The 9,532-nt window shown below is 46.3% G+C and overlaps 1 protein-coding gene and 1 pseudogene across 1 annotated transcript; one reads left to right on the top strand and one right to left on the bottom strand.

Annotated features, from left to right (window-relative positions):
• The first annotated feature begins 1,714 nt into the window (after nucleotides 1-1,714).
• On the top strand, nucleotides 1,715-6,846 carry Hspa5 (heat shock protein family A (Hsp70) member 5). Its single transcript, XM_006988727.4, has 9 exons — nucleotides 1,715-2,623; nucleotides 2,709-2,927; nucleotides 3,032-3,263; nucleotides 3,657-3,794; nucleotides 4,118-4,230; nucleotides 4,323-4,713; nucleotides 4,837-5,074; nucleotides 5,378-5,545; nucleotides 5,942-6,846. The coding sequence occupies exons 2-9, from the start codon at nucleotides 2,806-2,808 to the stop codon at nucleotides 6,502-6,504; spliced, it is 1,965 nt and encodes a 654-aa protein (XP_006988789.1). The 5' UTR covers nucleotides 1,715-2,623; nucleotides 2,709-2,805; the 3' UTR covers nucleotides 6,505-6,846.
• Nucleotides 6,847-8,922: 2,076 nt separating this feature from the next.
• LOC143273104 (small nucleolar RNA U13) lies at nucleotides 8,923-9,033 on the bottom strand (annotated as a pseudogene).
• Between the last annotated feature and the right edge of the window lie 499 nt (nucleotides 9,034-9,532).

The following is a 9,532-nucleotide window of genomic DNA, read 5'->3' as shown; positions in this document are numbered from 1 at the left end:
AGCAAGACGTGGGGGGGGGGCGGGGTGGTGGTGGAACGGGAATTGAGACTGGAGTTTCGAGGATGCTAGGCAAGTGCTCTAACACAGAGGTGCAACTCCAGCTTCCTTTTTTGAGCAGGGTTTTCACTAAGTTTCCTAGGCTGGCCTTGAACTCACTCTGTAACCCAGGAACACATGGAACTTGTGATCCTCCTGATTCAGCCTCTTCAGTAGCTGGGGCTATAGGTCTGTGCCACTAGGTCTGTCTGGCTCAGGTATCACTTTTCTAAATATTAGAAAAATTGGTTGCAAGATATTTACCCCACTAATCAAGAGAGAGGCTGAAATTGAGTTTTGTATTTTAGTGGAACTAGACTGTGATCCAGATGTGCTTGAAATGCATGAAGCTTTAATGTGGTCAAATAGTGTTTTTTTTTTTTCTTTCTTTCTTGTTTTTTTAATTTTAATTTTATTTTTTGAGATAGGGTCTCAATATGCAGCTCTGGCTGTCCTGGAACTATTTAGACCAGGCTAGCCTTGAACTCACAGAGATCCTCCTGCCTCTGCCACCATGTTCAGCTGTAGTCTCCTTTAAAATTCAAGCTAAATATATCTGCAAAGATGCTCGGTGGTTAAGAGCCCTGGCTCTTTCAGAGGACCTGGGATTAAAGGTGTGCGGCAGTAACTGTGCTTAGTGATTTCTATCTTGATAGTCACTGATGCAACCCAGCGGAAGATCACTGTTATGGCAGTATTGCAAGTCTTACTGAAAGAGCTGTATGATGCAACCTCTATAGAAAGGATGGGGCTGACTGAGTCACCAACATAACCTTGGAGGAAGGAGAAAATTCCTCAACACTGACTCACAGCTCGACATTGTAGTGAACTGTGTGTAATATTTCAGTAGTATTTAGACAGTGTACTTATGAAGCTCAGAATACATTTAATGGGAATCCTGGAGTAATTTCTTGCCTGTGACAATGCCCTACGCATCTTCTATAAGCATGTATATAAACACTTGGGAGGCAGAGACAGTAGAGAAGGTCTGAGAGCTCCAGCCCAGGGGATGGATGTCAGGTGCCTAGCATGTACTGAGTCCTGAGTTCAGGTCCCAACTAGGCATGATGATGTATGCCTATGCCTATTTATCCCAGCACTTGGGAGGTATAGGTAGAAGATTCAGGAGTTCAAAGTCATCTGCTACACAGTGTTTGAGGCTAGCTTGGGCTACATGAGTCCCTGTCTTAAAAAAAAATAAGTCAATGGCATAAGATATGGAGTAAAACCAAGCAGGTAATCATTTCCACCTCCACCACTCATCAGAACAATGTGACTACTCTATTTAACCACTTTTTTACTCGATGTTCTCATCTGGAAAATGGGAAAGCCCTACTAAGAATTAAGCGAAGGACTAAATGACACATGAAAAAACACGTAGAACAGTGTTTTAAGAAGGATCAGTAGTGCAAGACTAGCCTAGGCCTCGGGTACAATGTCCTGTCTCAAAACTAAAGAAATAATAAAACATATAATAAGCTTAAGTAGTTGTTTCTGTTATTTTTTTTGCAACATACTATTATTATGCAATAGTAAAGCATCAGCAAGGTTTTTTTTTTTTTTTTTGTCTGCTAAATGCCTTTAGTAATTAAACCTATTTCAAGAGTCAGAGTAGGATGGTGTCAAGGAATGAGGAAGGACTTGTAAATGATAAACCTGAGTCCCAAATAAAAACGACAGACAAGGACAGGGAACATGAAGGGGCGACAAGCTAGAGAGGAAAAAAAAAACAAAACAAAAACCCGATACATCTCAGGGTGGGAAGTGCTCGCTTATTCACAGAACAGCCGCAGCACAGAGGGGCTCAGGACGAGGTTGCCACTGGCCAGGCCAAGCCCGGGACTTAACCCCGGGGAAAGGACATTGGGGAGGCCAGGAGAGACAAAGGCATCTGGCCTGGAGGTGAAGGGGAAGCAGGTGGCTGCGAAGAGCCACGATTCGCAGCGAGCCAGACCCGGACCAGGCCCCGGCTCGAGGGGTGCAGGCGGGTGAGGAGCACAGGGCCCGGACGGCCGCTCGGACGGCCGACAGCGTGGGGAGGCTGGAAGGGCAGAGACGTGTTTCCAGGCGAGCTCAGCATCTGCGCCGACGCGGGGCAGCTCTGGCGGAGAGGGGACCACCGAGTCCCACCGAGTCCCACCGAGTCCCACCGGCCCGAGGGAACTGACACGCAGACCCCGCACCGGTCCCCCGGGGCCCGGCGTGAGGGGAGGACCTGGACGGTTACCGGCGGAAACGGTCTCGGGGTGAGAGGTCACGCGAGGGACAGGCAGCTCCCTAGCCAATAGGAGCAGCGCACAGGGCGGATGCTGCCTCTCATTGGCGGCAGTTGAGACCGACCACTAGCCAATGAGTCAGCCCGGGGGGCGTAGCAGTGACGTAAGCTGCGGAGGAGGCCGCTTCGAATCGGCAGCGGCCAGCTTGGTGGCATGGACCAATCAGCGGCCTCCAACGAGCAGCGCCTTCGCCAATCGGAGGCCTCCACGACGGGGCTGGGGGAGGGTATATAAGGCGCGGCGGCGGCGGCGCGCTCCACACTGGCCAAGACAACACTGACGGGCGTCCTCGGGCCTTCGCGGCGGGGGAGGTAAGCGCCGCGGCCTGCCTTTTCCAGGCCTGCTTCGAGCCCGTGTCGCGGCTCCTCGTGACCCCGGGGCTTCTGTCGCCCTCAGATAGGGACGTCGTCGTCGCGCTCCGTGGCCACCGCCTGTTGCTGGACTCCGAGACTCCCGAGCGACCGCTGAGCGACGGGCCCACAGCGCCGGCAAGATGAAGTGGACTGTGGCGGCGGCGGCGCTGCTGCTGCTGTGCGCGGTGCGCGCCGAGGACGAGGACAAGAAGGAGGACGTGGGCACGGTGGTCGGCATCGACTTGGGGACCACCTATTCCTGGTGAGTGGCGCTTGTCTGGGGCGGGGGGAGAGTGGGGCGTGGCCTCCCGCGCTGGCGTGAGAAAGTGAGGTGCTGATTCCTTCTCTGGGGCGTCTTTCCGCCAGCGTCGGGGTGTTCAAGAACGGCCGCGTGGAGATCATAGCCAACGACCAGGGCAACCGCATCACGCCGTCGTATGTGGCCTTCACTCCCGAAGGCGAGCGTCTGATCGGCGATGCGGCCAAGAACCAGCTCACCTCCAATCCCGAGAACACGGTCTTCGACGCCAAGCGCCTCATCGGACGCACTTGGAATGACCCTTCGGTGCAGCAGGACATCAAGTTCTTGCCTTTCAAGGTCCGATCCGTTTGTTTCGTGTCTTCCCCCCCCCCCCGACGTTGAAGGGGGCGACTAGGGTGGTGGGAATATTTGGGGACTGAGTCTAGGCGGAAAAAACATTCAAACCGCTAAAAGGATGCGGTCGGGGTTTATGTAACGGTTTTAGATGTTGTGGTTTTTAGTATTGTTATAAACGTGACACAGTGTTACAATGTCTAAAAGTTGAAAGACAGACTAAAACTGACGATCTATATCCTATACAGCTGTGTTTAGTTTTAGTCTCGATCTCCCTAAGGGGCCAAAATGAATCAAGCTATGGGAGAGAGGAAATATTTTTTTTTCTCTCTAAAGTTTGTGGTGCCCTTGTTTCAGCTCCGGGAAAATTACCTTTACATTAATTCTTTACCATAGGTGGTTGAAAAGAAAACTAAACCATACATTCAAGTTGATATTGGAGGTGGGCAAACAAAGACATTTGCCCCAGAAGAAATTTCTGCCATGGTTCTCACTAAAATGAAAGAAACTGCTGAAGCATATTTGGGAAAGAAGGTAAATACATGTGTGGAACGATGTTAAGTGTTGGAGGTTGCGGTTGCCTCTGTTGGCTTATATGGGGAGGCCTTCCTGGTTTAAAAGCTTTTAGTCTGACCAGTAACAGCTTTTGTCAGGCATAATGATTTAGTGCTTTGTGGGAGGTCAGGCTAAATGCTAGTCAGTTTCATGAGTTATCATTTAATTCTGTGGTTGTAAAGTGTACGATTTACATCCTTATCAGTAAGCTGGCTTAGGAACTGATGTGGTGCTTTGACTGTGGTTGGTAAGACCGGAAGTAACAAAGTATACTTGAGTGTCTTTGCTGTCTGTCCTTCTAGGTTACCCATGCAGTTGTTACTGTGCCAGCTTACTTCAATGATGCCCAGCGCCAAGCAACCAAAGATGCTGGCACCATTGCTGGACTCAATGTCATGAGGATCATCAATGAGCCGTAAGTGTGGGGCTCAGGGGTCCAGTGTGTTTGCCAGGTAGGGGAGATGGGAACTCGACTAAGCTTTTCCCTCCTCCTCTTCATTCTTACAGTACAGCAGCTGCTATTGCATATGGCCTGGATAAGAGAGAGGGAGAGAAGAACATCCTTGTGTTTGACCTGGGTGGTGGGACCTTCGATGTGTCCCTTCTCACCATTGACAATGGTGTCTTCGAAGTGGTGGCCACTAATGGAGACACTCATCTCGGTGGGGAAGATTTTGATCAGCGGGTTATGGAACACTTCATCAAGCTGTACAAAAAGAAAACTGGGAAGGATGTTAGAAAAGACAACAGAGCTGTGCAGAAACTTCGTCGTGAGGTGGAGAAGGCTAAGCGAGCCCTGTCTTCTCAGCATCAAGCAAGGATTGAAATTGAGTCCTTCTTCGAAGGAGAAGACTTCTCTGAGACCCTGACTCGGGCCAAATTTGAAGAGCTGAACATGGTATGTTCTTTGACAGTGCTGATGATCTGTTTAGACTGTAGGATTTAGGGTACCTGAATGCAGGGTAACTAAACAGTGTCCAGGTACACTGGGTACCACAATAATCACGCCTTTTTTTGCTAGGACCTGTTCCGATCTACCATGAAGCCGGTCCAGAAAGTGTTGGAAGACTCTGATTTGAAGAAATCTGATATTGATGAAATTGTTCTTGTTGGTGGATCTACTCGAATTCCAAAGATTCAGCAGTTGGTGAAAGAGTTCTTCAATGGCAAGGAGCCATCCCGTGGCATAAACCCCGATGAGGCTGTAGCTTATGGTGCTGCTGTCCAGGCGGGTGTCCTCTCTGGTGATCAAGACACAGGTAGATCACTGTCTGCATCTTTCACGTTTGAGTAGCTTAGTGGGAAGACCGTCGTCAGCTGTTGCTTTAGAAAGCTGTAGGGTTAGGAGCAACAGGTACAGTGTTGACAAGCTAATAAAGGTACAGTGATGACAAGATGACAAGACTTGGGTCAGGCTTAATTAAAAATCATTAGAAGCTGTTAATTCATTTGCCCTAAAGTGTTTATGGTTAGAACCTGGGTGAATGACAGAGGGAGATTGCTTGGTAGTGCTTTTATTTTCTAACTAGAATCTAACCTGATTACTTACTTTTCCTTTGCAGGTGATCTGGTACTGCTTGACGTATGTCCCCTTACACTTGGTATTGAAACTGTGGGAGGTGTCATGACCAAACTGATTCCAAGGAACACTGTGGTTCCCACCAAGAAGTCTCAGATCTTTTCCACAGCTTCTGATAATCAGCCAACTGTAACAATCAAAGTCTATGAAGGTAATGACTTATATTCACAAATATTGTGTGGTTTGAAAGAGTGTGACTTTGGATCTAATAATACATCATTAAAATGTCAGGGAAAGAAGTATCTTATTTATTTATTATCTCAATTCAAATGAAGAGATTGCTTAGTGTTGAATTTTAGATTCAGTACTTAGCATTCTTGTCCACTGGCTTTTGGAATACAAATTAAGGGATACAAATTTTTAAGAAATGAGATTTGGTTCAGAGCGGTAGTACCCAGTGAGTTGCTGTTCTTACTCCAATACTGAGTTACTTTTACCTCAATAAAGCTCCCCCCCCACCTCCCCACACATATTCTAACAGGTTGAAGTGTAGGGATACCAGTACGTTATGCTTATCAATAACAAGTTTTTCCTGTTGTTACTCCAGGTGAACGACCCCTCACAAAAGACAACCATCTTCTGGGTACATTTGATCTGACTGGAATTCCTCCTGCTCCCCGTGGGGTGCCCCAGATTGAAGTCACCTTCGAGATAGATGTTAATGGTATTCTTCGTGTGACGGCTGAAGACAAAGGTACAGGAAACAAAAACAAAATCACTATTACCAATGACCAGAATCGCCTGACGCCTGAAGAAATTGAAAGGATGGTTAATGATGCTGAGAAGTTTGCTGAGGAAGACAAAAAACTCAAAGAGCGCATTGATACCAGGAACGAATTGGAAAGCTACGCTTACTCTCTCAAGAACCAGATTGGAGATAAAGAAAAGCTGGGAGGTAAACTTTCCTCTGAAGATAAAGAAACCATGGAAAAAGCTGTAGAAGAAAAGATTGAATGGCTGGAAAGCCACCAAGATGCAGACATTGAAGACTTTAAAGCTAAAAAGAAGGAACTAGAAGAAATTGTTCAGCCCATTATTAGCAAACTCTATGGAAGTGCAGGCCCTCCCCCAACTGGTGAAGAGGATACATCAGAAAAAGATGAGTTGTAGGGCACTGATCTGCTAGGGCTGTAATATTGTAAATACTGGACTCAGGAACTTTCGTTAGGAGAAAATTGAGAGAACTTAAGTCTCGAATGTAATTGGAATCTTCACCTCAGAGTGGAGTTGAAAATGCTATAGCCCAAGTGGCTGTTTACTGCTTTTCATTAGCAGTTGCTCACATGTCTTGGGGTCGGGGAAGGAGGAATTGGCTATTTTAAAAATTGGGGGAAAAGCTAGGTCAGGGTGTGTGTTCACCTTGGAAATGTTCTATTTAACAATTGGGTCATGCACATCTGGTGTAGGAACTTTTTTCTACCATAAGTGACACCAATAAATGTTTGTTATTTACACTGGTCTAATTTTTGTGAGGAGCTTGTAATTATCTGTCTTTTATTTTAGATAACTAAAACTTAAGGCTGGATTCTCAGGTGTGTCTGTCTGTATGTTGGGCAGGGAAGCGGGGGCTTGTGATGTTGCCGGGTGGCACCACGTCCTGGGAATTTGTCTTTGCAGCAGGGCAAAGGCTGTGTGCTTGTTTCCTCCCCCAGGCAAGGTCACTACACAGAGCCCAGGTCCAGTTCTCTAGAACATGATCAAACTCTTACTTCCCCTTGGTAAAATTGCTTTCTGGGGGTGTTTTGTTATTTGGCTTTAGTATTTCAAGACAAGGTCTCTTTGTAGCCCTGGCTGTCTTAGAACTCACACTTAGACCAGGCTGGCCTCCAATTCAGATCCATGTCTCTACCTTGCAGGTGCTGGGATTAAAAGTGTGCACCACCACTGCCCTTTCAGATATTTGTTAACAAGTAATGCTGTGGGGCTGTGGATTCTCTTATGAACAGGTGATGTGCCAGGCTTGTAACTCCAGCTGTGGCAGGAGAATGGCAAGTCCACACCCCACCTAGGGAACCGACGCTGTGGTGTAAACGGTGCTAGGGCATTGCATAGCGAGTGTGAAGCCCTGGGTTTAATACTCTGCTGGAGAAAAAAAAATGACCTGATGACTTACACACTTAAATTTTATTTTTCTTTGTGGTGTAAGTTCACACCCCAGGGTCTTGAATATGCTAAACACTTCCTATCACTGGGGAGTACTTTGGTAATTTATATTTTAAGATTGATAGAAAGTACACATTTATACACACCTTTGACAGAAGCACTCAGGAGCATTTCTGAGGCCATCCTAGTCTACCTAGTGAGCTCTAGGCCAGCCAGAGCTATGTAGAGACCTTGTCTCCAAAAAGCAAAACAAATACACAATGGCCTGAGGATTTACTTCAGTTGGTTGAGAGCACTTGTCCAGCATGTATGAAGCCCTGGATCTGAAACCCAGCACTGCATACTGTGTGTTGTGGCTCAGGCTGGAAGCAGGAGGATTAATGAAATACCAGCTTCAGTTATGTAGTTCACAATGGCTTATGAAGCCTAATTTGGTCAGAACTCCCACTTCTGAAGTGTTTTACTGGTACTGTGGTGGGTTGTGTATAGTAACCTTGAAATGACAAACTTCACTTGATAGTCAAAGGACTGGTTGAGGATTGTTTATAGATGGGCTTCCTCAGAAAAGGGGTGAGCTAGGTAATCAGTCTGATCGATGAGGATTTTGTCCAGTGCTAACATGAAACTCAGTACTGCCCAAAGACAGATGTTTTATAACTGGGCAGCCAGCTGTAAAGTTAGTAAGAATGGTAGATTTGGGGACCTGACAACTCTGTCTTACTCTTGGAATTCATATTTGTGCATTGTCTGATATATTTTGAACACAGCATGGTAGCTCATGCCAGTAATTCCCACATTCAGGAAGCTGGCTGAGGCAGGAGGGTTACAGCAAGTTGAGGTTACAGTGTGAGATCCTACATATCTGTCCACCTTACCCTAAAAAAGAGATGGGCAGGGTTATAATAGAACATGCCTGTAATCCTAGCACTCTGGGATGCTGAGGCAGGGGGATGACAAGTTTTCAACCAGTCTAGGTTGTCAGATTTTTGCCTCAAAAACACTAATAGGCAAGTGTTTAGGCAGGTCTGGAGTGCATCTTAAGTCATGGGGCCAATGCTCAGTCAAATGTTAAAATTGACCTTGTTCGCTTCATGCTGGGCCAAGGGGTGAATAGGAATGATGAGAGGCAATCTTCACTCTTATCCTCCATTGCTAGCACTACTCCCCACCCCCTACCCCGCCCTGCCCCACCCTGAGACATGGTTCCTCTGTAGTTTTGGTGCCTGTCCTGGATCTTGCTCTGTAGACCAGGCTGGCTTCACACAGATCCGCCTGGCTCCTGAGTGCTGGGATTAAAGGCGTGCGCCACCACTGCTGGACACTAGCACTCCTTTTTTTTTTTTTTTTAAGGTCCCACTATGTAGACTAGGCTGGGATTAAAGGCATATACCACTGTACTCTGCCTTTTTTCTTTTTTTTTTTTTTTTTTAGATGGGTAATGTACCCAAGTCTGAACAAGGTTTAGGGGGTGCACACATCATACAATGGCATGAACATCCAGTCAGTGTTTTGCCTGCAGAGTGTCAGGCATAGGATCCCCTGGAACTGGAATTAGAGACAGTTGTCAGCTACCACGTGAGTCCTGGGAACTGAACCTGGGTTCTCTGTGAGAACAGGCTCTTAACTGATAAGCTAACTCTCCAACAGCCCCTTGTCTGCACTTTTTTCCTAATGACTAGCTAATGTATATTAAAAGATTCCAACTGATAAATGTTTACTCCAATATCTAGTTTGGGTATCCACAGATTTTATTGCTAGTAAAACTTTATAATGGAATTGTTTGCACTGGGCTATCCAGTACCAAAGTTAAGTGCAAGATGGAGAATATATATACTTCTTGACCCAGCATGAAGTGAACAAGATCAATTTTAACATTTGAGCTTTGGCCCACAGACTTAATTATACTCCAGACCTGCCTAAACACTTGTCTATGGGTGTTTGGGAGGATATATATGTATATGTATACACACATATACATATATACATATATATATACATAAATTATATATATATTTAAGGTTTATTTATTATGTAT

Source organism: Peromyscus maniculatus, chromosome 4 (assembly GCF_049852395.1).
Source record: "Peromyscus maniculatus bairdii isolate BWxNUB_F1_BW_parent chromosome 4, HU_Pman_BW_mat_3.1, whole genome shotgun sequence".
Classification (NCBI taxonomy): domain Eukaryota; kingdom Metazoa; phylum Chordata; class Mammalia; order Rodentia; family Cricetidae; genus Peromyscus; species Peromyscus maniculatus.
Note: the sequence above shows the minus strand (reverse complement) of the source record. Positions and strands in the feature narration are given on the sequence as shown.

Bases quoted from the DNA above. Each gene is read 5' to 3' on its own strand.
- Hspa5 (XM_006988727.4), top strand. From the start codon at position 2,806: ATGAAGTGGACTGTGGCGGCGGCGGCGCTGCTGCTGCTGTGCGCGGTG. The intron at 4,231-4,322 runs GTAAGTGTGGGG...TCATTCTTACAG, and splicing joins ATGAGGATCATCAATGAGCC to TACAGCAGCTGCTATTGCAT. The intron at 5,075-5,377 runs GTAGATCACTGT...TTTCCTTTGCAG, and splicing joins CTCTGGTGATCAAGACACAG to GTGATCTGGTACTGCTTGAC.